Raw genomic sequence first — 24,708 nt, forward strand, 5'->3', positions numbered from 1 at the left:
GAAAAGTCAAGAGCTTTGGGGATTGAAAGACTGGGGGACGGAATATGTCCATTGGGAGGAGCCAGCCACCATCCGCAATGCATTCTTAGAGCATCAGCTGCATTCGTCCAGCTGTGCCCGCGGCATCGGTTTCCCCTTGTGTGAGCTGGGCTCGTATTGCCCTGGTGACTCCGTTCAAGGTTGGGCTCCCGTTGCAGAACTTATCAGTCGGTTAAATCACCTGGAGGAGCTTAACTTCGTGGCTGATAACACGGCCTTCGTATCTACGCTGCTTGAAGCCATAACCGCTCACCATCCAGCATGTTGCCTGAATATTTGGTCGCATCAAGAGGTGGAAGCTAGTCGCAAATCATTAACCGAGACCGATGACACACGGTTCGATCTTAACACCCTCAGGTCGAAAGCCCTTCGCGCCCTGGCTGTCACAATAGACCGGAAGTTCTCTGACGATGATGGATACGATCAAGTGGACGAGATGCTGCCATTTCTTTTTACAGGTGCGAATCTCAAACATCTCATCATAAGCGTGACAAGCGGCCCACGGTCGGATATCGAACAATCTAAGCGCGAGTGGGCAGAGGCAGCGAGAGCCCTTCAGCCTACCTCAAGCGCCCAACTAGAGTCTCTCACATTACGGGACCACGTATCACCAGTATACCTTCTCCCAAAGTTCGCTAGTATCATCGACCTCAGCCGTCTCAGGTCTCTGGATATCACCCCTGCGGAAGATACGCGCCTTTTTCTGGACTTCGCCCAAGAGTTAACCACCCTGGAGCGGCTTTTCATCGGGGTCAGTCCGCTTCGTCTCCCCGATATTTCAACAGCGCATGTATACACTGATAATGCGGAAGCAATATCCGCGGTACTTGCTTTCAAACCGCTTAAATACCTCTGCCTACGCGGCCTTAGAGAGGCGTCCAACTTACATCGTATTACCACCCATCACGGCCCAACACTACGCGGGCTAATCCTTGAGCCATATGCCCGCGACAATAACATAGGGGCCGCTTACGGGTCATTTATATACCCAAAGCTTGGTCCATCCAATATCAGGTTACTAGCAAAACACTGCCCAGACCTCAAGGAGCTCCGTCTGCAGCTCCGACGGTCGGAGGGGGACTCACATGAATGTGATATTTACCGGGCCTTTGGACACTTCCAGAAGCTCCGTCGTCTCATTCTAGACCTGCACTTCGACCCCCGGGAGCGAGGCGTGAATCCGGAATCATTGGATACAATGTACCCAGAACACAGTATGGAAGCATACATAGAGGAGGATAAAATCGACCCGGCCCTATTCCGCACCACACTGATCAACGCTGCCACCGACGAAACCCTGGCGTTGAGCATCTGGAATCTCATCGCCTCCTCGCAGACTTCAAATGTTCTCCAAAGCCTGCGCATCGTGCCCTTTGGGCATGATATGTATCCGATGGACGTTAGCTTCTACCTTATTTTCCTGGCGCGGTCGTTCCTCGTGTCTAAGCTTGGCGTTGCGGATCCAGTCGTCGAGGAAATTGGGAAGATGGCATGGAAGGTGTGGCAGGAGGACAGCTATGGGGCCGGTGGCCCGTGTGTACTACCAGATGGTGCTGACGAAGTGGTCGGGGGTCTATGGCCTGCTCTCGTCGGGCGAGAGGACTGGTCTTCTGGCTGGGATAGCCTGCCATTGCAAACTGGGACTACTTGACAGTATTTCCATAGAGCATCTTGCTTCCTTTTGTTCGCTCTGTCAGTACAATAGGGACAGAAGCCTGTTATGAAAGTTTTTAGTAGCCATTTGTATATAATATATTTTTGGACCCCTTCCTATAGATGAGCTTTCGAAGACTAAACTCGCAGCACCGTGTCATGTAGAGCTTCATGGAGAAGGCCCGTTTTGATTCGATCATGCTGAGCGCCCGAGTGCCTCCAATTCCAAAGGTCATCAACAAGTTCGAGAAGGGAGACGATTGAGTTCACCGTCCGTGTAGTTGGTAAATATAAGCTGCAATTGAGCGCGGTGCTGCGCGTTCTCAGCGTTCAAAGCCATTATGTCAAGGATTGTGATGGAGGAGAGGAGGAGAGGTTGAGATTCAGGGCCAGGAGTTTTGTTTTCCTCCATGTGTTACTGCTTTGCTGATAACCAGCGATGGACCTGCTGCCGAACCAAGGGCGCTCAGCGCTTGTCCATCACGAATGGCCAAGGCAACCGTGAGAGATCGTGGTAGCTAACGGCAGCAGGCCTCGGCGGAAGAGCAGTGTTCAAGTGGCTAGGCGAGCACACATTGGAGCGTATGTATCTCTGGCCTGGAGTAATCAATTTTCTTTTCGCTGATCGCCTCGGCAGGGTTGCGGCTCTGGCGCGAGCCCCGTGAGAAGATTCTTTGGGAGCATCACGGTGCCATGTCGGCCTCTAAGCGAAGTCTACCGGGGGGAGAGGAGAATGCAGAGGGTTCCTTGCCACTCAACGCAATGCGTATAGACGAAGACTGGCTGGAGCAGTCGGGCTCCAGCTCACCTGGGAAGCGAAACGCTGCAGACCGGATCGCGGCGCTCGGTACCAACCTGAAGGACCTATTCGACTGCAACGACGGTGGTCAATGTGCGAATGGAGGCTGTGCAGACGACACTTGCGAGTGGATTCCGCCCAGCGCAGAAACCGGGGCCCTTGTCAGACGCCAGAACGGTGGCGGTACTACGCCCAATACCGCCTGCATGAGCACCATCCCTGCCATGATGTACAACTGTCGGTTTTTCCCCGACGAAATCGCCGGTGGCCGCAAATACAATGGGATCTGCCACAACATCCTCAACTACTTCGGTAACGGCATCGGCCCGCATAAAGCGGAATTCCACCTGGGAGCGGGCGCCGACACGATTAATCGACGCAAAGTGTGCAGAGACGGTGGGAGCGAGTGGTTTGATCTCGTTGACGAACCTTATCAAAAGGTCCTGCATAGACGACTGCCACGACTCTATACACGTGGGGCCTATCCATCGCTGCCGCAGGGCGAATGTTTCGACGTTGTGAAGAATAGGTTAGGACGTACTGCACACGTAGAGCAGCTTCACTATTATCGCCCAGTCGGACCTAGATATCTCGAATGGGTCCACTTGGCAAAGCTCCGAGAGGATCTGGTGCTGGATGTTGGATGGGAGGTGCGCCGAACTTCCGCCCATTTTTGAGAGCGAAGGGCTGACTGCGGCTTGAAAAGAGAATTGATTTGCAGGATTTTTCGTTACTCCTTTCCGGTCGCCTGATGGTTGAGGGAAAAGGGACGCGAGGACGCTGGGTGGTTAGTTGACACATGTTGCCCTACCCCGCATGCGATACGAGATGACGCTCAGGCGCGCATGGGCGGGCCCCTTGGGCTCGGGACATCGAGTGGCCGAGGGATTTCGAGGCATATCACAAAAGTACCATCTAATGACGTGTAGTATCTTACTGTAAGCAGTGGCAATCCCGACAGTTATCGGGAAAACAAGATCTCATACCTAATAATCGAGATTTCCAATATTTTGAAGTCCTTTCCGGTTTTCCACGTGTTGTTCAATGATACTCCGTGGTCCTACGAAACGCACTCGCATACTTAAAGCGGGTGCTATGGCTTTCGCCTTCCGTGACTAGCACCTTGATAGTACGCGATGGACTCAGGCCTAGGCCAATACCTTAAGCCCTTGTCTGTGATTTGTATTATAGAAACTTAGGGATATGGTGACAGAAGCTTCGGGGACTTTACCGATTGGTTTCAGTGTATTCTATCATCGACTAGAGATGTCAGACATTCATTCAGCCGCTATATTTCATTGAATGCAAGGCTTGGCCGGTGACAAACCTACCTATCTTTCTTTGCTCCGAGTCCCGATACTATGCAGGCACGCCACAAAACGAGAATATAACAGTGTTATCCTTCAACAAAACCTATGATACCAAAATATCCCCTGGAAGACCATCCGATTCAGACTGCAGTTTCGCAACGTGATGGGGCCTCTTAGGCAGCAACGATTTCTCGCGCTGTAAGTGGCTCTGGTCGGCTGCGAAGGGCGCCAGTATTTGGGGGGCTGGATCAGAGAACTAATCACTGCTTATAGTCTGCTAGTTTATGGACCAGGGTGAGTAGCTCACCCTAATCACGCGACTTGCTTACCCCGGGAGGTGAGTGACTTACCCTGTCTATCATGCACTCACCCTACTCACCCTAATCGCGCGACGATAAAGCGGCCGCGCCGGCTAGCTCCACCAGGGCGGTAGCCACCCTACTTCTATCCGCGTTTAAGCCACACGCTGGTAGGTTAGTAGTATGGTGGGTGACCACATGCGAATCCCTACTGTTGTATGTTTTTTTCTCTCCCTTTTGAGCGGGAAACAAGCATCTCCTTCTCTTTGGTTCTTCACTTCAGTGCTGTGAAGTCCGTCAGGGCCTCTATAATTCACCCGCCAAGCCTGAGCTGCTGACGTGATTAGAAACTCGGAATTTTTGTGCCTTGGCTTAATTTGCCCTGTTTGCCATATTTGCTTTCTTAATTTGATTTAAGTTATCGGACGAACCCAGAACTGTCAGCCAAATTCAGCCTCGCCCGGCACAACCATGACAGTACACTGGTGATACCGATAAAAGCGCGAAGATACCAAGCGCATGATGCAGCAAGGTGTTCCAGCATGTTGAGTAACATAAATTTTGATATATCCTTGTCGTTCACGGAATACCCTTCTGACCAGGAGAAGATCCTTGAGAAGGACTAGCCGGACTTATCTGACAATTATCTACACTCGGCTTGCAACCCTCACCGCTAGTGCCAGGGAGATAGTAAGGCTATAAACAGGAACCCCAGGAGTCCACTAGTGAAGTAGGCCGCAAGAGCTGTCTTGTAGGTAGGCTGCGGTGATATAATCAGCCCGTACATAAAACTACAGGTAGACTAGTACTTCTAGCACCAAATCCAGCAAGTAAACCAGGCGGCCAATCCATGGGTAAAGACCACATTCTTACTATTGTACAGATGACAAGACTGTTTTTAACTCAAAAACAGTCGCCGGCAATAATCGATCCAGCTGGACGCAAAGCCTGGCTCTCTTGGTCAAGGCTCACTCAGGACCTACAGCAAGAGACAAATCACGCGTGCCGGAAACACAGCCTGCCTCCTGACACATAAACCTGGCGCTGATTGGCTTCAAATCCAACATGGTGGTGGCTTCATGATAGTTTACTGGTCATCACACGCGAATCCCTGCTAGCGTTGTTGTTGTAATTTCGTTTTCTCAAATAGATGATACATATTTGATTACCGCCCGCGTCACGGTGTGCCTCGCCCCTCATCTCAATCTCCCGGCCCATCTCTTCTTGACTGCAATATCTAGCCTATTTCTCCGAGGTTTGTAGGAGCATTGTGGTGTTGGGCGAAGTGCATTGATAGTTCAATGCTACCAAACTCTCAGCCTAATCACAATTCTATAAGAGTACTCGCCACTCGGTCGCATTTCAGAACTCGTTCTTGCGTGTTTCCATCACCAGGTAACGGTTTTTCTTAGCATAATTTGCCTTCTCTAAACTACAAAAAAAAGACCTGAAAAATGAGCCGACCAGGACCGTCCGCAAGCCTGCCCGCGGAAAGCTACACAGTCGGTTGGATATGTGCCCTTCCCTGTGAATTAACGGCTGCAAGAGCCATGCTTGACCAGCTTCACGTGGGTCCCAAGAACCAATCCAAACATGACGAGAACAACTATACCCTCGGCTCAATAGCTGGACACAACACTGCGATTGCATGTTTGCCAGAGTATGGAACCAACAAGGCGGCCATCGCAGCGAAGTCGATGCAAGCGACGTTTCCAAACATCCGATTTGGCCTATTAGTGGGGGTGGGGGGTGGAGTCCCGGGCACTTTGACGGCTACTGACTCGGCGAACGATATTCGTCTTGGTGATGTGGTTGTTTCATTGCCTACAGGACAGGGAGGGGGGGTCATACAGTATGATCTTGGCCGGAGGGAGGTTGGCGGATTCCGTCGGGTTGGGTTGTTGAATAAACCACCGACACTGCTCAGGACGGCGGTAGCGAGCCTGAGAGCTGAAAGGCGTCTGGGCCGGCGGCTGACAGGTTTAATTGAAGAAGCGTTTCCACTTGATGACGAGGGCTGCAAAGACGACATTGATGATGACGATGAGGAGAGCGAGGCTGAGTGCTGGGCCTACCCTGGTACAGGTAGCGACGTTCTTTTCCGATCGGGCTATCAGCACCGCTCTTCTGGAGCGGAAGACTGCACGAAATGCTTCAAGGAAACAGGTCCTGGTGATATTATCACTCGCCGCGCGCGGAGAACGACACATCCAAGGATTCATTATGGAAATATTGGATCAGGCAACTCCTTGATTAAGGATGGACTCGAGCGCGATGAGCTTGCACAATTGGATAACATCATCTGCTTCGACATGGAGGCTGCCGGGTTGATGGACGACTTCCCATGCCTTGTAATTCGGGGCATCAGTGACTATGCAGATTCTCATAAGAATAACAGCTGGCAGCCGTATGCAGCAGCGTCGTCGGCGGCGTTTGCGAAGCAACTCGTCCGTCTCATTGCACCGCAAGACATTGATGGCTTGGCACCTATCCAAGGTGAACAACAGCGCTATCCTATCCCTACTTTCCACAAGCTAACGTTGTGCCCCACTTGCTTATAGAGTCCCTCGATAGTAGAGCAAGTCATTCGAATCTTACAAAGGGTTAGCTCTCATTACTGTGATAATAGGGTCGTTTCTCTGACCTTCGCCCAACAGATCAGTGGAGTATCTTATCGATTGACTTGGATCTGCCTTTCGCCCGAAATCCCCAGTTCACGGGCCGCCAGGACGTGCTCAGTCAGATTCAGGAATTCTTTTCAGAGGAAGGGATGAGTCCCCGAACTTTGCTTTTATACGGTATTGGGGGAATCGGAAAAACACAAATAGCAAGTCATTATGCGCATGCCACAGCAAAGCACACGCTAGCAACATGCTGGGTAGATGCCAGGGATAGATCCTCGGTTGAACTAAGTTTGGCACGCATAGCGCAGTGCGTGCTGAGAAGCCTGATAACCCATTATGATGAGCAAATTGCAGCGACAATATTTGGATTTTCCGACTTGACGAGCCTCCTATCACAAGACCCAATCCCACCCAAGTTGATATCCGACGCCTCCCGAGCGTTGAAGAGGTGGCTCGGCAAAAGGAGCAGCAGAGACTGGCTTATTGTGTTTGACAACTACGATAATATTGACGAGTTTGACATTGAGGAATACTTTCCAACTGGGGACCATGGCAAAATACTGATCACAAGTCGTCGGCCGGATTTCCAGCGATCTGTGGGGAAATCACTTGAGATTTTGAATTTAGACGATGCCTCAGCGCTTCAGCTCCTTCTCAGAGGCAATGAAATGCACAAGGCTGACCATACACCGACATCTCCGTCTGTTCAAGCAGTCCTAACAAAACTTTGCAATCTTCCACTAGCCATAGTGCAAGCCAACGCATATATCAATAATCGAAGACTATCCATGGATGACTTTCTACAGCAATACGAACAGAAATTCAATCGGCCCATGGGTAAGAAGCCAAGAGGACCTTGGAATTATGGTCAAGTTGTGAATACCACATGGGAGGTGTCATTATTGGCCATACAGGCTGAGAACGAACTTGCAGCGGAGACTATTTTCACCTGTTCGTTACTAGGTAACATGAATATTTTGCCGGAGATGACGCAGAATTGTATTCCTGGTATAAGGGACCGTAAGTATTACCATTGGGCGCCTCATGCAGACAAACGCGAGTAACACTAATATCCAAAGTGTATCAAATGCAGGACTGTTTCGAGATCCTGGCTTCTTATTGCCTTATAAACCAGCAATGGAAGGATGGTCGCTTCTGGATACACTCTGTCGTACATAAATGGGCCTGGACAGTTCAGAGCCAAGATAGCCGATCAAGGCGATCGATAAACATTCTTCGAGCCCTCATGAACATTGAGAAATCTGGACAGAAAAGTGGGTTATACGTCGAAGATGTTTTGCCACACCTTCACACATTCGTCCTATGCTCTCTTCCAAGTATTGAGACCCAACATCTGGACTTAAATGACGCCAGAAGACTATACAGTCTACTATCTGTTTTTCCTCATGCATCTGGCAAATCATCAGGGATTGTCTGCCTTAAAGGTCTCGACCTTAGCCGGTATTTAGCAATACCGGCTCCGTTACTCTTCACCTTCTACCTCAAGCTTTCCACATGCCTAGCCCAATCTGGATGGTCGAAGTTATCTCGGGTGATCGGTGCTCGCGCCCGCCTGCTCTCATTTCAGAGCCAGGAAGGTACCCTCAAGGTCGGCCATTTGTACCTCTCTGCCTTATACGCATTTAAGGAGAGGCGCCTGGAGGAAGCTGAAAAGACTTGCCGAAAAATGCTTCTGGAGCTCGAAAAAATGGAAACCACGGAAGACCTAAGGAGCAGCTTCTTGAAAGCCCAAATGTTACTGGCCCAAATAATGGCCAAGCACAAAGATCGGTCCAAATCTGACGACGGGTACCAGATGGCTTATGAAGTTGTGCACCAGATTGTGTCATCGAAACTCTATAGGGAACTGCCAGAGTCACTACATAATGTGGCCGAATATGGCAAAATGCTTTTGTCTCGCGGGGATGTTGAAGGTGCCCGCACCTACTATAGCAACGGAATCCAATTGATGATGGACTCTCAGGCACCCACTGAGATGACATTATCTTGGCTTGAGGAATACTGCGGCTTACTCTTTCGCCTCAGGTACTACTCTGAGGTGGAACACTATCTGCGATGGATGCTCGAGAAAAGTCTAGATATGACTGAGAAATCTATTCTCCTTCGGAAGATATCTGAATCGTTGAAACGTCAGAAGAAATTCGAAGAATTGGAGTTGATTGCTCGCCAGCTTCTCGACCTTGAAAGAGAAAAAATCTCAAAAGGGGGAGATAGTGAACTCATAATATTCCCCACTGTGTACTTGTGCACGGCTCTTTTCGAAACTGGGAGGAATGCGGAGGCGGCTATGGTTGCGGACGAGAGCCTTACTCTTCACCGGAAGAATATTGGCCCCGGAGATTCCAATACAGTATTTCTTGGGGATCTTCTGCGAGAGCTCAAGAATGGAAGGCTTCCTAGATTTAGGGTTACGCCGAGATGATTCAGAAAAATTGAGACAAGGCAATATTTGTTACAGTACCATGGGGCGTGAATGAGTAATATATCTGGTAGTGTTGACTATCTTAGAAATGATGTAGGATATCTACTTTCTTTCCCTCATATGCACCCAAATCGCGCTGAGGTAAGTAGGTTTAAATCCTAGATTGTCTTACGAACTATTGAGTTTGAGCAAGTAACCCATCAATCAAATTTCACGGAAGCGTACGACAATGGGAAACCCAGATATTGTGGTCCGGGTCAAAAGAGCCCCCAACGATTACCTCTGTTCTAGATGCTTAGAAACACTGACCATGTATTGCCGCTATATCTTTGTAGCCAAATTTAAGCATTGAAATGGCTACTGCTCCTAGATTACCCACCCTACGAAGGAGAGAGTTTTGGAAGAATATCCTCAAGGAGATGGAAATGCAGCGCCCTCCTTACCCTGATCAATTGCGGCTGGAAATATATGCCCTACTTAAGAAGGTGGCGCTGTGAATCCACCCCTAACCCGTTACCTATTTCAGCTGGTGGGAACCAGACTGCTTGCGTTTGCGCGACGAGGACCACCCGCCGCCTCCTGATGATGACGCTCCTCCATGGTGTCTGTTCCTGCCGCCGCCGGAGCTGGGGATGAGCATAGGAGAGTCGAGGCAGACGAAGGGTTTTAGGACCGCGAGGCAGTTGCTCATGATTCCGAAGTAAGTTTGATTGCTCTGGATGTGTTGTATCTTTGGTTAGTGGTGTAGATGCATGGGTGGGCAGTTGGTAAGGCCGAGAGGATGAAAAACTTATGACCGGGCAGTCCCGTGGCGCCTTCTACAGATATTGGCGGCTCAATCCGTGCGCCTGCGGCATTTACTGGGCTCTATGCAATTAGGCCCACGGCGGATCACGTACCAAAGAGGGGGATGAAGAGTGTTGAGAGCGGGCAGTTGAATATTCGAGTTTCGTTTGGGCCTCTTGTGCATAGTTTAGTGGGTGTTAAGCTGCTAACAAGGCGATTGGCCGGGCGCGAGGTATAACTCGACGTGTGTACCTGTGCCTTGGGGGAGGTGAATACGGAGTTCACAAAGGGGAAGATAACCTTTATCTCTGGAATGGCGAGATTGTCTTCTGGGACTCATTGAGCGTACATTCGACCAAGAAACCTCAATTCTTAAATAAGATGTACGTTTCCCTGAGTCGCCTAGATTGAAATGAAGAGTACTATACTGATACCATCTAGAACAGCAGATCTCTACTCACGGTTAAGGGTGCTAGTGTATAGAAAGGCTTTTAAGGCTGCCTTCTTTGTCTCCTTCCTTCTTCTCTACTATGTAGTGCTTATCGAAAGGAACCTAACGAGAGTAGGAAGCTTTAAAGCCTTCTATACGTCTAGATTGCTGCCTCTGCTTATGATGAACTAAGCGGTTTTGTTAACTTAGGGATGCTCTTTTATTAAATGATATTCTGCAATCTTTGGGACCTATGTATTATCGGAACTGGTCTGGTTTTTGTTATCACAAGTAAGTCTGGCTATCTTTCGCATCCGTAACGAAGTGTGGCCTTCCGCGAAGGACTGTAGCCGAGGAGTGTGGAAATTTGATGGTGCTGTTATGCCGCACCCGCCAATTCTAAGAGCCATACGGGAGGTGGTTGACGTGCTAAAGGCTGCAGGGTATGACGGTAGATATTAGAACTGGGTCCCTTCTTTTATCCCCTTGCTAGATTGAGTTGCTGATCCAGATCATAGTGATCACTTTCAAGATGCCCTTTGATTGCCGGGAAGCGTCTCGGGTATACGTACGCACCTATTCCTATTAAACGTCCCCATAATACGCAGACAGTTGCTTTGTACCAGGTGAGATTAGCCTTGTCAAGGATGTCTATAAGATACATGATGCGGACAATGCTGGTGATTATTGCTCTCGTTCTATTAGAAAAGATATAGAGAGCTAAAGGAAAAGGAGCTAAGGCTGGTATAAGAAACTTACATAGATCTAATAGTAATAATTAACCCTAAAAACCCTAGAGAAATCTTCTATAATAGCAGTAATTAAAGCACCCATAATAATAAAAGTGGAAAGAAATCTATTATAATATTTAGAATCACCTGCCACAAGGCAAGGCTATTAATAGAGGGGCGGATTATATATACTAGCTATTATGATTGGTCGCTAGTGTATAGCCCGCGATGACAAACATGAGGAAATAAATGGTATGTTAGAAGTTTTTTACACGGGTTTAGTCAGTGCTAACTGAACCCAAGTCAACGTGGCAACTTCTCTAATAGGGGTTTCTTGCCCTGCTCTGAAGCCTTACAGAATGAGGATTGAAAACTCGGTTATAAACAGGGCGCAGGAGTATGTTACCACGATTGGGATGAGTAGCTAGTTTCAGGGAGATAATGTTAGCTACAAGCAAGGCAGGATTTCAGTTATAGAACCCGGGGCTCCACTTTGAGATATATCGGAATGGCGGTAGCAGGCACGTTGCATAGATGTCTTCCAAAGCCATATGTCATTGCTAATGTGATGGATCTATCAGTACAATGACAAGGTCTGGACATGGAGATTCTCACAAACAAAACATAGCGCAAAAAAAGCTACTAAGAAAAGCTGAATATCACATTAGTAACCCGCGTATCAGGCAGAGCGTCGCTGATCCATGTTCTCATAGTAGATGCAATAGCAGCCCCTGTGAGAATTATGTTAGATTAATTAAGAAACGCAGGAAACAGGGTAGGCATGAAGCTTATAGTCGTCCAGTCCAAACTAATTAACAAGGAAGAGCCCTATATTTTTTAGCTCCCAGAGAGGGAGTCCACTAGAGGGAATAAAGATTAGTAATATATTCATTTTGGCCAGGATTATTATGTCCATTCTAGCTTATCAGGTTAGTAGAGGTATATATAGCTATAACTTACCCTGTAATAGCCGAACCTTAATACCTATTGGGAATCAAACTAACCGCGTCTTCTTTGAGACAAGCGAAACTTCGTGGACGCAACCAAATTCCTCCAGAATGATAGTACGTGAAGCCCGAGCGTATTATTAAGAAGAACGCCCACGTACTATTCCTAATGGGACTGTTCAACTATGTGGGGTGGAATCTAGTGATGATAGAGCTCCGGTCCGTGGTTGCGCAGGTGGTGCACGAGATTGAAATTATGTTCCCACTCGGATCCAACTTTGACGCTGATGATTATTTCAGTTGCATCATGGATCTTTTTTTATCTAGGGTGCCGCCGCAGGATCTATTTTTTTACCAAGTGGGGGAGGCGAAGTTCAGCGAAGCCGCGCCTCCAGGCTGAAGTAAGGCGGCGTCAAATCTCTAGTAAGCCCGGCGAGCAAGATCATCCTTTCTACCAGTAGTTGTATGTTTTGGCTCAACCTGCCTGTGTTCTTATTCTTTTTGTTAAAGGAATGCGCCATGGCACGGGAATGGCTTACTAGGAGGAATGTCGGTGGCCACCAGGTTGTGAGAGGCTGGCATTGACCCAGTAACGTAGGGCTGTCCATAAGCCGATGGTATTAATGTAATGTAATGCTTGGTACTACTAACCAAGAGCTGGGAGTATTATAGCAACCCCATCAGTGAATGGCCTATCAAGCGCATATCGTTAGCGTGTGACTACTAACCATTCCCGGGTAGTCCTTTTCTAGCAAGAGCTTCATGAACAGGTGGTTAAGCGCCGAGGAAGGGTGTATAATATTACCTATTTCATTATTCACCGACGGCGCGACTCCGAAGGCTACCATAGCCGTCGGTTCTAGCCCCTGAAGTCGAGCTTCCTTTACTAGCTTTCTATATAATTAGGTGTCAAGTCGACTATAAAACGGTCTGACGGGTCAAGAATATGGTTGCCTTGACCCTTGGTAGATCACTCTGGCCCAACTACAAAGCAACCATGAAGGTTATACAGACATGGGCCGACTGAAAGCTGGCGGATCAAAGGAACTGGGAGTGAGTATGCATCGATCAGTGATGGCTTACTCCAGCAAGAACCGATATCCTGCGAGATCTCCGACCATATATATGCACCTACCAGTACTGCAAAACACCAGATCAGCCGTCCGACAGCCTGAGCGATTGGATTAATCACGAAGTCCACAATCACGGCGGGGATGGTCACAGCGATGGGAGGGGCGATTCCGGGCCTTCCCAAGATAGTGCTCCAGCTGTGTCGCGCGATTGCCCGGTTTGTACCGAAGTCGCTCTCAGCCCCTTCCACATCGCATCGCACCTTCACAGAATAGCTGCGTTCTCGCTGCCACGGTCAGTAGGCGACGAGGATTCCAGTGACGGAGCCAGCGCTTCCGACCGAGTTGATATGAGCTCTGGTGAATCCCGTCTCTCTGTGCCTTGATTCAGCAGCGCGCCCGAGTGGGAAGAACCAGGAGATGGTTCAAGTCGTTCTTCCGACGAGCTAAATTCCGGCTTCAAAGCCCTGAGGCAAATGATGCATACAGATAATACTGGAGGCTCCCACGTACAGAGCCCCTCGAGTAGTCTGGGAGATGGATCTGGATCACTGCCTTTTGTGACGATTCTGAGACCGGGTACACGCACGAGGAGTTCTTCATTGGGCCTCTTTTTGATCGTGACGCCAGCGAGATCAAGGCAATAACGCAGACCTTTAAGAGTAAGAGGTACATGGACAGCCTGAAGGAATTTATCAGGATTAGAGTCAAGCATCCCATCTCCCGCGAAGCCGCCTTTGTTGCCGTTGAAGGGATTCAAGATTCCCCCAGCCCAGACATGGTCGCCAAATTTATACAAGACGCATGCGGCTCTGAATGACCGGTTCGAACTAGGAAGGAAGATTATGCCCATTGTTCTGGCTTGGAAACGATCACATCTCCGATCACTTTGGCAGGGCTACAAAGACCAGTATGGCTCGGATTTAGTGCAGGATCTATGGCGAGATACTGCCGACGATGCGGTATGTAACCCCTCGAATCCACTGCCTCGGCTTATAGTAATCGTTATAACAGAGCCATATTTTGGCATACGTAATCTATGGCGCAGCAAACGGAGCGATGCGCGACGCCATATCGTTGTTTCATGCGTTGGAGAATCGCCCCTTTGCAATTTGGTCACCTTTTACCTCGTCCGCTTCCACTGGACGCCCCAGCACTTTGTAAATATCAAGGCCGAGTTTCGAGAAAAGTACGGCACGTCGGTGGAAGAGACGATACGGGAAAAGTTCCCACCGACCGACAAAGGTCCGAATCTGGACGACTGGAGGGACTTTTGCATCGAGTTGGCGATGAGCGCCGAGAACAGCATATACAACCCCCCTTCTAATACCCTCTACGTCGGCAATCTCCCACAGGATACCAGACAGGGAGAACTGCATACTCTGTTCACAACTCAGCCTGGTTATAAGGGACTCGGGTTTCGACGGAACGGAAAGGACTCTGTGTGTTATGTGGAGTTTAAAGATGCACGCACTGCAGGACAAACCCTCAGCAAGCTGACTGGGTACAAGCTCTCTAATAGTGGGAAGATCGGTATCCGCCTGAATTTCTGCGACAGCATCCCTACAGCTATGACAAAGATTGTTTATGAGGGTTGATTGGTAGGGAGCGCAGATGGAATCCGTTGCTCAGCAGGTATATTATAACATATTAATAGGAATTTGGGCGGAGATGATAGTTTTACCAAGTAACCTTCAGAGGTTACCAAGTAAATCGTTTCATCCTCAAAGTGTACGCATCTTGGGAAAGTGTAAGCCAAATCCATCCTGGCAATGACCCGCTAAAACTATAGAACCAACTATGTTCGTAGGGCTAAGTGCTAATCTACTGTATTTGTTGGACTTCAGTGTCCTTTCAGTGACACCAAGTCAACAGGCTTCTTTGAAAGTCCCCATCGCTCATACATCGCCGGTCCCTCATAGGCATGTGGCTGATGAGGATGAGGAAGTTTAGGGTTTCTCTGTATATTTACGCAACCAGACTCTGGAGCCTTACGTGGTTTCCTGATCGTAGGGAAACTTGAGCGGTCGGGAATTGGTCGTTGGTGTTGTGTTAAGTGCTTGCGATAAAGGGACTGATTTTTGGCGAGGCTAATAATATAGAGGAAGGTTCTAGTGCATCAATGGCATCCATAACCCTAATGAGGTTATGGTTTTCAACATTCAAGATTCTACCGTAGGTTCTACTAAGATTCATAATGGATCAGTTCCTGAAGAGACCCACCAATAAGAACCTTTGAAAACGTGATACAAATCCTCCCCGCAGCGGGGGTGGGTCTTACTTTTACATCCCACCACAACGTCAACACACTTCATTTCAACTCCACATCTCCAAACATCCTCAGCAACCTCGTCCTCATTTGATACCAACACCTAGAAACCATGGCCTCTATTGCTCCAACAGAAACAGTCACGTACAAGAGTATCGGGGACCTCTCAATCCCCATGGACATCTACCTCCCAGAAAACGCGCACAAAGCCCCTATCCTGCTCTGGTTCCATGGAGGCGGCCTCCTGTACGTATTCTGCGTCCTCTCTCCCCATCAACTAAATCCACTATTAACGTGTCTGCTTTAGCCAAGGCCGCCGCGACTCCATCGCTCCGCATATGCGCGCCGGCGTCGAGAAATACAACTACATCGCCATCTCCGCCGACTACCGTCTTGCTCCGCAGGTCGGCGTTGCGGGAATCCTCGAAGATGTACGCGACTGCATCGCATTTATTCGCACGGAGATACCCTCTATCCTCGGGGACAAGGCGGATGTATCTCGTCTCGCTGTTTCCGGTAGTTCAGCGGGCGGTTACCTTGCTCTCCTCGCGGGTCTATACGTCGAGCCGAAGCCGAAGGTTATTGTGCCAATTTGTCCTATTACCGATCCACTAGGCAGCTTTTTCACGACGCCCCAACCTATCCCAGAGGGAAAACACGCAGCGTCGACAGAGGAGATGGCTCCATACCTTGACCACAACGCTCCCGCTATAACCAGCTCTGGACGATCCCCCTCCGATCCACGGGGATACATGTACAACTACATGCTCCGCACAGCGACCCTTGCACAGCTCCTGGGAATCCCTTTGAATGATTCCAGTGCCTCAGCTCTGTATCGCGTCTCGCGAAACATCCCGAAACACGGGCTTCCACCGGCGTATATCATACACGGCGACGCTGATAGCGCTGTTGGAGTCGAACAGGCGGATGAGGTTGTGGGGGCAATGGTGGGTTGTGGATTGACCGTTGAATATGAGAGGGTACATGGGGAGGATCATCTTTTTGATGATAAGGTGGGATATGAGAATGAGAGGTTGTATGAGTTTGTTATGCGGTATATGTAAGCGATAGGGTGGTGGTTGGGAAGTATCACAGAATGGATGGGTTCAGTCTGATAGTCTGGTTGTCCATATGTTTACTGGTCTTTCTACCTTCTTAGCTCTGCATCTCTGGGCAACTTCTAGGCTCACACTGATTCGCTACTATGACTTCGATAACACTGGTGCTTGACGGGCTTGTGATCATTTTCATCAGTCGAAGATACATAGCAAGGATATCCGGCTCGTTGATCGATAAGTATTCTTTTCATCATACGTCATGCCATTCGGCTGTCCACATACATGACCTTTATGCATGCATCAACAAATAGTCTCTATATTAGACCCCACTTTCCGTATCCTTTGATGCCGAGATATCACTCCCCCCATTGTCATCTCCCTGTCGAGCCAGCCCAATCTTCGTCGCGACAAAGTAAGTCGGGATGACCGCCAGGCCCCACAGACCGAAATTCACACCCAGAGCCGCGATAAGCTAGAGCACGGAGTTAAAACCACGAACCAGCAAGACTTGATGAGAAAAGTGAACTCACAGGTGCAGACGTAGAACTGATTCCCGCTGCAACAGCTCCGCCCGCTGCTTCGACGGCCCGAACGGTCGACGTGAGTCGAATAATCTCTGCCGGTCCCCTGGCGACATATCCCGCGAGCCAGTAGCCGTAGTTGTATGCAAGGGCACTGGATCCAGTTGGTCAGCACAGTACACGTTGGACCCAAAGAGGAGATAAGTGCAAGAAAGAGATGCAGGAATACGCACAAATTCACCTGCATCAGAATATAAAACGCCCAACCCCTCCCAAACCCGCTATCCGCCCAATCCAGCTTCGGCGGAGTCAGCCCATACTCATGCTGGATAACAGTTCCCCAAATCCACGTCCCGCCAAAAAGCGCCATCATGAAGATGTACGAGTACCGAGCGCGCTGGTTCAGTGTCAGGCGCTGCCAATCAAGGAAGGTGCCGAAGAAGAAATTGGCCGTGATTTGGCCGAGGGCGGAGATTAGGGATGCGAGGGCGCGGGCGCGGACGCTGAAGTACAGGGTGAGGTAGGAGCCTGCGTAGGAGAGGAGGAAGGTTACGTAGAAGAAGAAGGGGAGCCTGTTGCTGACAGGTAAGTATGTATAGATAGATAGAGTCAATTGAGAGAGCACGGATTGCATACATTAGGAGGAAGTCCTTCCGGATGAGGATTTTGAGGACCTCCTTCAGCTCCTGGATTGTTCGGACCTTTTCTGCCGTCTTTACCTTTTGTCCGTCGCTTCGAGCTACCTTGTCTGGTGGGGACAGGAGATACCCAACAAAGGGTGCGAGACATTCTGCTTCGTTAGTACAGAGGTCCAAGATCGATCGTAAGACAGGCGGACGTACGTAAAGCGACAAAAACAAGGTAGGTCCTCCAGTCGAGCTTTCCTGTTGTCTTTCCCGAGTAGTCTAGGTCGTTACATTAAGTAGAGGGACGGGATAAGGTGGGGGAACAGTACTGACTGAATGCAAGATTGATAATACCGCCGATAATTGAGCCGCCCTATGCAATGTCAGTATATCAATTGGCCATTGGAGGGAATAAGGATCAGGGTGTGGTGCCGTACATTCCGATAAGCCAACCAATATGCCAAATACCGACCCCGTTGCGACTCCGGCGGGTCTGCCCAAGTCAGCGAATTCTTCCAGTCCGCATTCTCACCGATCAACTTACAGCTAATCATGATCGCACCCTCCGCAGACCAGAAAACACCCGCAGTGATCCCGCACGCAGTGGCTCCAAGATACACAAACCACTCATTGCCGAACCGGTTGTTCGTGTACAGGGCAGCGGCGTATAGAGCGTACCCAGTCGTCCCGAAGATCATTGCGTTTTTCAGGCCGACCCGATTTGCAACAAGAGGGCCCAGCGTGCATGTCAAGACCATGATGCTGTAGAGAATCGCGTTCGCGGCCCTTTTCGGTTCATCAATCGGCGTGGCCTACTATTTGTTCGATGATTCAACTCACATGACAAGATACGGAGACTGCTGTCCACCTGCCCCAGTCGACTGCATTGCATTCCAGAGGCCCGGGGCGAGAAATGCGCAGATACCCACCACGGTTGCCTGGAATAGAACGCGCCGGTAGAACGGTGCGTCCTTGGCCGTGTCATCGCCATCGTGCACCTCGAGCTCTGCGTCAAGTGCGGGATTTGCGTTACCCATTTTGCCACAATTTCCTCTTTTTCCCTTTGGTAGGGTCAAGAGTCTGCTACTGGGTCTGGTGAGTTTGCGAGAGATTGCAAGATCCAATTGCTTTCGACAGAAATATATATGCTCGGAGGGATAAGCTTCGAATCCCGGGGCTCTGACTCGTGGCCATGAAAACCCTCCGAGTTGCGGGCGTATCATTGGATATCTAGCACTTGGCAAGCACGTTATAGAGGAGCCTGTTCGCGAATTGGAGACTGATGAATGAGGTTCTCACCCTAACTATGCGATGTAAATGGCGTGATTTCCGCCTTCTCCAACTCAACATTGTCCTTTATTCGGCCGAGATCTCATACAGATTGTCGGGGCATATTCTACAAGACCTGAAACGCGGACTGTTATATACCACCTGGTTGCCTTATCCGTGCCTGTTAAGATCGCCCTGCGCCTATTTCTCAAGCTATAATTAGTAGAAGATGGCCCCAGCAGCTCTAGACCAAACGAACGGCATCAGTTCCATGACCAAGGCGTCCGTGTCAACATCCACAAAGGAATCGTCGGATACGTTACTCGAACCCTTCACATTCGCCGGTCAGAAAGACACCAAAGACTTTGGCCTCGCCTGGAGCGCTCCCTTCCCCGGCGCACTCCACGCAACAAATACAAAAACCATCCCGGAAGCCATCGCCACGATCCAAGCCCTTGCAACAACCGGCAACCTTCGCACCCTCGCCAAGCACCACGCCGGCGCCCTCCTCATCCGCGGCCTCCCCATCAAAACACCCCACGACTACAGCGCCGTCGCGCACGCCCTGGGCCTTCAACCACACACCGAAGTCGGCCGGCCCCCGCTCCGAACCGTCCTGGCGCCGAACGTCAAGACTGCAAATGAGGGCCCGCCCGAGCTCCCCATCTGGCCGCACAATGAGTACGGCTGGTCGACGATTAACCCGGCCTGGTTGACGTTTTGTGCGCTGAGGGTTCCTGGGCAGGGAGGCGCGACGCCAATTACGTCGGGCATTTATATTGCGCATCGCATTGGGGAGGTTAAGCCGCGGTTCTTGGAGGAGTTGAGGAGGTTGGGTGCGAAGTATACTTATAGGTATACGGCCGAGGTGCTCGTTTCGAATACGGGGAATAGTATTCGGGGTGCGTATGGGGAGCATGTTACCGATGAAGATGATGAGGAGACGTTTAGAAGGAAAGTCGAGGCCGAGGTCAGGCGGCATAGTGAGCAGTTTCAGTGGCATGAGGATGGAAGTTTGAGTGTCACGCATGTGGTTCCTGGTGAGTTCGTTTCTCTCAATGGTGTATGATGTGGGCAACCTCTGAGTTTCTAGCAATCCGCATTCACAATCCCACTGGTCTTGCAGTCTTCTTCGGAAACATAACATCCGCCTGGGGCCGTAGTCGACACCACGGAGCAACAAGACCTCCATTCCGCGGTGACGACGGGTCATACCATCCACCACCGCAATTCGGTGACGGATCCCCGATGGATGTAGACGATCTCGACACGCTGCTGGATATAGCAGAGGAGGGTGCTGTCAACGTTGAATGGGAAGAGGGCGACCTTGTTTTCCTTGATGTAGGTTGATAATCTCTCTTTTCGAGATAGAAATTGGGCACTGAGCTAACTCTGGAAGAATTACGCAGTGCAACATTCAAGACAGCCGTGGGTAGGCGAGCGTCAGGTTCTCGCAGCTCTATGGGATGATGACGAGGAGGAGCGGATTGGCGACTTCCCCGAGGGGTCTGAACTCCTGAGGAATGCTCCAAGGGTTCCTGTCAGAGAGCCTAATGCCAATTAGATACAATGCGTACACGCAGACGATGCAGCTTAATATTGTAAGCTTCGGCGCAATGGCTTGTATACCATAATTCTGGGTACATAGCACTCCTTTAGCCCCCCGTAGGTGTAGACGAATCATTTTCACTTCAAAACTACGCTCCCTTTCTTGTTCTCTGGTGAGAAATTTCCAAAACATGCTCATGAAACCATATACGCGACTATGACTTGTCAGCACAGATGCAAGGTCAAGCGCTATGTCTAGGGTGAGATGATTTGGCTTCATGGTATGAGATTTTTGACATCCATTGCAACGTAGGTTGAATATCGGTGGACTATTCTGCAACGCTTAAATCATTTTACAGTCGATCTCCCTTTATGACCTAGGCCTTTTGGGGGTAGTGTTGAGATATCTTGTGTTTTCTTCGTACCTATGCGTTGATATATCGGGGCCGTTAGTGATGTTAACGCTTAGACAACGAGACATATATTTCAAGGGTTGCAACATAGCACGCTGTGCGGCCCAGATACTCCCCTATTACCATTATACGTAAGCACCGTATAAAAATCATTGATATTCGAATTCTAAAATGTGGATGTACCTAAATCTGGTGCGAGGATGGATTCCTTCCTTGGGTAGTAAGAGAGATGTAGGAACGAGCGATTGGGCTATGTTCTAATAGTCGATCTCACCAACTAGGACAACCAACTTTATGTCAACTAGAGTTAGCCACGATTCGCTATATCTACGAGCTAATGGATGCAGAGATCTGCCTGGGACCTTTCAAACTCTTTTGGAATGGATAGAAAGAAAATAAAAGAAAAGAAAATTGTGGTTTCTGTTCCTGTGATTAGTATGGGGGTAGCAATTTGGGCACTTATCTCAAATTCTCGTCTACGTAGAGCGAGATAGCCAGCAGAAGTATACCTAATTCGCGCATATGGTGCTGATTGAAAGTATTCCACGGGCCGAATTCGTGCATGGTCATTAGTGAGGGGTCCGTACTGGCGGGACTCGTCCCCCTTAGGTAGTCGAGGTAGTGGGTATCGAACTGCGAGAGAGTAATGTGGATCTCGTGTCGATCTTGGCAGATAATAAAGCGCCTATAATGAGTCTCGTGTTAGCTGTGTATCTGGAACATAATGGGAAAGGAAAGAAAGGTGTTGGGCTACCCACAGATGCTACATTTCCTCACGTGAAGCTCATACTGTCCAACACCACGGTCCCCACCAATGGAACTCTCCTCCGCGGCGAGCTCCTTCCCATAACGCGGATTATTCGGACGCAGATGTACCAGAAGCAGTTTATGCATCATCTGATCACCCCGGTACTGTCTTTGCCTCTGTTATAGCCACCTTCCCTTGAGCTAACCGTCATTTATAGGTCTTTGCTTTCTCAATAATCGGACTCCACTGCCGTTTCATCGAGGCATTCTTCCAAGGCGAGACTCTTGTGGTTCGTTCAACTGAGCTACTCAACTACGAGGAAGAGGATGTTGACAACATCAAGCTCTTTGGCCAGTGGTACATGGCTGGACACACCGGTGTTACGACAGAGAACTGATCCTTTTATCTTCAATGTCATGGATTGACAGTTTGGATTAAGCTGTCAGGTTGGTTGAAGAACGTTGGTGACTTGGACTTTTTTTTCTATCTTTCTTGGAGTTAGTCTGGCAGGCGTTGAGCGGTAGTTGATACCCATGCAATGGCATTGAATGTTGGCTAAGAGACATGTCGATATCGTTATTTCTTTCTATCTGCAAGCCTAGTGCCCAAATGCACTCTTACGTGCTCATCAAGGGAAGCGACTAATGTACTTAGGATCGGAATAATAAATCCATAATCCTCCTATTTAATTCTACCAGCTAACCAGCTTTGAACTACCGCGAAGCCTGCACCCTTTTCCGTCTCTATCCTTCCAGTTCATTAGAGCGGCTATCAGGATTCTCTCCACCGTCCTGTCCAAATAATCCTCATGGAAAATTCTATTCCTAACGTCCGTAATATGTAAATCCCCACGCTGTGGGCCCGCCTCGATTTCCTTAGATGGAAAGCTTGCGATGCAGCCTATTTCTGTGCGATGTGCGGATTGCCAGTACGACCCATGCCGCGGCCACTATCACCCATAATCCTGCCATTATGACCCCAGAAGATACGGCCTCGCGCCTGAGATTGTGACTGACTCCATTCTTTGGTAAATGCTCCTTGACGACGAGTCTGTGGGCGAATCTTTCACATCTAGGTTCATTGAATACTGAGCGTACGGTGGACATGTTAAGCTATATCGATTATGCAGATCGTTCTCTCGTAGAATGATTACGTATGACAGATAAATAACCATCCCACTCTCCGAGCTCTGTAGCTCCCACGGCAATATCCCGCGGGCCAGCTGGTCCTTCGTCCAGGCCAGTCCTTCGAGGCACGGCACGTCGGGACGCCATTTCCAAAACGGACGGAGGAGCTACGTCGTACTTTTCATCTTGTTTTCGAAGGGGCCGGCGGTGCTGAGTGGACTTTTAGGTCTAGTGATGCCATTACTCCGATAATCTAGACAATCACTTACCTTTCCAAGAACCGGTGGGAACTTCGGCCCACTGTATAGTTTGATGTGGTTATAATTTCTCTCAACACGTTCTACTCTTCATTGGGAATGTCAAGAGAGTATAATTAGGGTTAGAGGTCTTACTTGCTTCACGTGACCTTCCTTATCCTGTCTACGCTGCCCATCAGGAAGCTCCTCTGGATTGTGATCTTATTCTACGAATCACGGTTATAGTAAGTATATGAGTTTTTAGCAATATATATCACCAAGGGTAGAGAGGCAGAGGTATAAAACGTAAAGTACGTTCCGCTCAGATTGTACTAGTGAGAACGGCACGAGTTTAGTCAACTGCTGTATCGCGCGGAACACAAGTCCGTCTGGTGCAGGGGAATGAGCGAGTAACAGGCTTCTCCAAGCTGTGAGATGGATATATCCAAATATGAAGTCATATCATAGATCGTAGTATCCCGCTAAACGTTATGGTTGCTCTACTGCTTGGCAGTGATTGCCCAAAAGCCCAAAATTGTCCCGAAACAACTGGCTGCGGGACCAAATATCCAGGCTAACAACATCGGTTCAAGTGAGCGTGGCATCGTGCGTCTCGTCATCGGGAACGCCACTTGATGGCACTGGCCACGGGTTTGTGGATAATGGGGTCATGGGCAGAAGATGGTGCATCATCCTGTCCTTACTCTGCAACAAATGTCCAACAGATCAACGAGTCCCCTATTGTGATATGTCTTTCGTGAGGTGTGGTTGGACGAGGATTCGCATTTTCCTTACGTACATCTTACATAGTTGGACTATTATACTGTAGCGGGTTCGGAACATACCGAGTTCCCCAAATTCTGTCTCAAAAGTCATTTCGTGCGGGAGGTAGGCAATCCATAGTAAGACGTGGTTCCACTCTGGTGATCCGCTGGGTATTCTGTGATTGGCGTGGGTGTAAGAGTTCCAGTGATCAAGCTTGGACATACGCAGAGTGACCACTTTATCTTACGAAAGCTTGATGCTAACCTCTGAGACTATAGGTAAACAATCCAAAGGAAGATTGTGGGCAATAATGAGACTGCAGCAATACACGAAGGGGCGTCGTAGTCGTAGTCGTATGCGTGTTCGTAGCTGCAGTCATTGTGGCGAGGTTTCTAGGGCGGAAGCCGAGTCTGAGATTCGAGTGACAGTGACCATTTGCGGGAATAATCTTCCTGGTAGGTGAAAGAATGTTGAAGTTTAAGCAGATTTTATTTGATAACCTGCCGTGGGCCTGGCACACCAGCTAAGGTGATATACTACATACTATAGAACGCCTGATTGTAAATACATAATGAGGTTCTAATACCAAAGTGTAAAAGACAAACGGAAAAAGAGGTTGATTCTTAAAAAGCTGCTACATGATAGCAGGGTGTCAGATAAGTCCTGCCAATCCTGCTTAGGCCTGGAAGGGCTTAAGGTATTCTGATATCGATAGAGAAGACTGCTTCTTAACGAACTAAGAAGGTAACTGGGTTTCTGAAAGGTAGGGTAGCTTTGATTCCGAAAGTAACAGACAGTAGCTAGAACTAATTACAAGTGTTAACGAGTGTGCTTAAATACTAAGTTCCATCATATCCTGACTATGCTCGGCTCGTAGCCTGGCTATGATCCGGTCATGTCCTGGGTATGCCCCATCGTAGTCAGTCTATGCTCCTCATAGCCTGCCTATGATCGTAACCCTAATCCGGCCTAGCATCATAGCTCGACTATGATCGGT

General features: G+C 49.2%; 7 protein-coding genes across 7 annotated transcripts; 6 read left to right on the top strand and 1 right to left on the bottom strand.

Moving 5' to 3' along the window:
- Positions 1-1,095: 1,095 nt before the first annotated feature.
- Positions 1,096-1,798, top strand: BJX68DRAFT_250031 (uncharacterized protein). The gene has a single exon (XM_071042202.1). The coding sequence runs from the start codon at positions 1,238-1,240 to the stop codon at positions 1,688-1,690; it is 453 nt and encodes a 150-aa protein (XP_070892392.1). The 5' UTR covers positions 1,096-1,237; the 3' UTR covers positions 1,691-1,798.
- A 3,501-nt stretch (positions 1,799-5,299) lies between these two features.
- BJX68DRAFT_25609 (nucleoside phosphorylase domain-containing protein) lies at positions 5,300-7,878 on the top strand. The gene is made up of 3 exons (XM_071043140.1): positions 5,300-6,596; positions 6,662-6,703; positions 6,758-7,878. The coding sequence occupies exons 1-3, from the start codon at positions 5,555-5,557 to the stop codon at positions 7,786-7,788; spliced, it is 2,115 nt and encodes a 704-aa protein (XP_070892393.1). The 5' UTR covers positions 5,300-5,554; the 3' UTR covers positions 7,789-7,878.
- A 6,098-nt stretch (positions 7,879-13,976) lies between these two features.
- BJX68DRAFT_273233 (uncharacterized protein) lies at positions 13,977-14,729 on the top strand (the record flags this gene model as incomplete). Its single annotated transcript, XM_071047398.1, has 1 exon — positions 13,977-14,729. One exon carries the CDS (start codon positions 13,977-13,979, stop codon positions 14,727-14,729), a length of 753 nt encoding a protein of 250 aa, XP_070892394.1.
- A 701-nt stretch (positions 14,730-15,430) lies between these two features.
- BJX68DRAFT_250038 (alpha/beta hydrolase) lies at positions 15,431-16,776 on the top strand. Its single transcript, XM_071042203.1, has 2 exons — positions 15,431-15,646; positions 15,708-16,776. Exons 1-2 carry the CDS (start codon positions 15,513-15,515, stop codon positions 16,462-16,464), a joined length of 891 nt encoding a protein of 296 aa, XP_070892395.1. The 5' UTR covers positions 15,431-15,512; the 3' UTR covers positions 16,465-16,776.
- A 1-nt stretch (position 16,777) lies between these two features.
- Positions 16,778-18,642, bottom strand: BJX68DRAFT_273235 (major facilitator superfamily domain-containing protein; the record flags this gene model as incomplete). Its single annotated transcript, XM_071047399.1, has 9 exons — positions 16,778-16,930; positions 16,989-17,133; positions 17,213-17,551; positions 17,616-17,769; positions 17,822-17,884; positions 17,939-17,978; positions 18,043-18,098; positions 18,150-18,391; positions 18,446-18,642. The coding sequence occupies 9 exons, from the start codon at positions 18,640-18,642 to the stop codon at positions 16,778-16,780; spliced, it is 1,389 nt and encodes a 462-aa protein (XP_070892396.1).
- Positions 18,643-19,145: 503 nt separating this feature from the next.
- On the top strand, positions 19,146-20,438 carry BJX68DRAFT_259710 (uncharacterized protein; the record flags this gene model as incomplete). Its single annotated transcript, XM_071043750.1, has 3 exons — positions 19,146-19,914; positions 19,968-20,215; positions 20,274-20,438. The coding sequence occupies 3 exons, from the start codon at positions 19,146-19,148 to the stop codon at positions 20,436-20,438; spliced, it is 1,182 nt and encodes a 393-aa protein (XP_070892397.1).
- A 1,087-nt stretch (positions 20,439-21,525) lies between these two features.
- Positions 21,526-21,980, top strand: BJX68DRAFT_273237 (uncharacterized protein; the record flags this gene model as incomplete). The annotated part of the gene is made up of 2 exons (XM_071047400.1): positions 21,526-21,744; positions 21,801-21,980. 2 exons carry the CDS (start codon positions 21,526-21,528, stop codon positions 21,978-21,980), a joined length of 399 nt encoding a protein of 132 aa, XP_070892398.1.
- Positions 21,981-24,708: the final 2,728 nt, after the last annotated feature.

This window comes from Aspergillus pseudodeflectus (assembly GCF_044049435.1).
Source record: "Aspergillus pseudodeflectus strain CBS 756.74 chromosome Unknown BJX68scaffold_103, whole genome shotgun sequence".
Taxonomy (NCBI): domain Eukaryota; kingdom Fungi; phylum Ascomycota; class Eurotiomycetes; order Eurotiales; family Aspergillaceae; genus Aspergillus; species Aspergillus pseudodeflectus.

Excerpts from the sequence above, each read along its gene's own strand:
- BJX68DRAFT_250031 (XM_071042202.1), top strand. The coding sequence starts at position 1,238 with ATGTACCCAGAACACAGTATGGAAGCATACATAGAGGAGGATAAAATC.
- BJX68DRAFT_25609 (XM_071043140.1), top strand. The coding sequence starts at position 5,555 with ATGAGCCGACCAGGACCGTCCGCAAGCCTGCCCGCGGAAAGCTACACA. Across the intron at positions 6,597-6,661 it reads TGGCTTGGCACCTATCCAAG|AGTCCCTCGATAGTAGAGCA; the intron begins GTGAACAACAGC and ends ACTTGCTTATAG. Across the intron at positions 6,704-6,757 it reads TCATTCGAATCTTACAAAGG|ATCAGTGGAGTATCTTATCG; the intron begins GTTAGCTCTCAT and ends TTCGCCCAACAG.
- BJX68DRAFT_250038 (XM_071042203.1), top strand. The coding sequence starts at position 15,513 with ATGGCCTCTATTGCTCCAACAGAAACAGTCACGTACAAGAGTATCGGG. Across the intron at positions 15,647-15,707 it reads TTCCATGGAGGCGGCCTCCT|CCAAGGCCGCCGCGACTCCA; the intron begins GTACGTATTCTG and ends TGTCTGCTTTAG.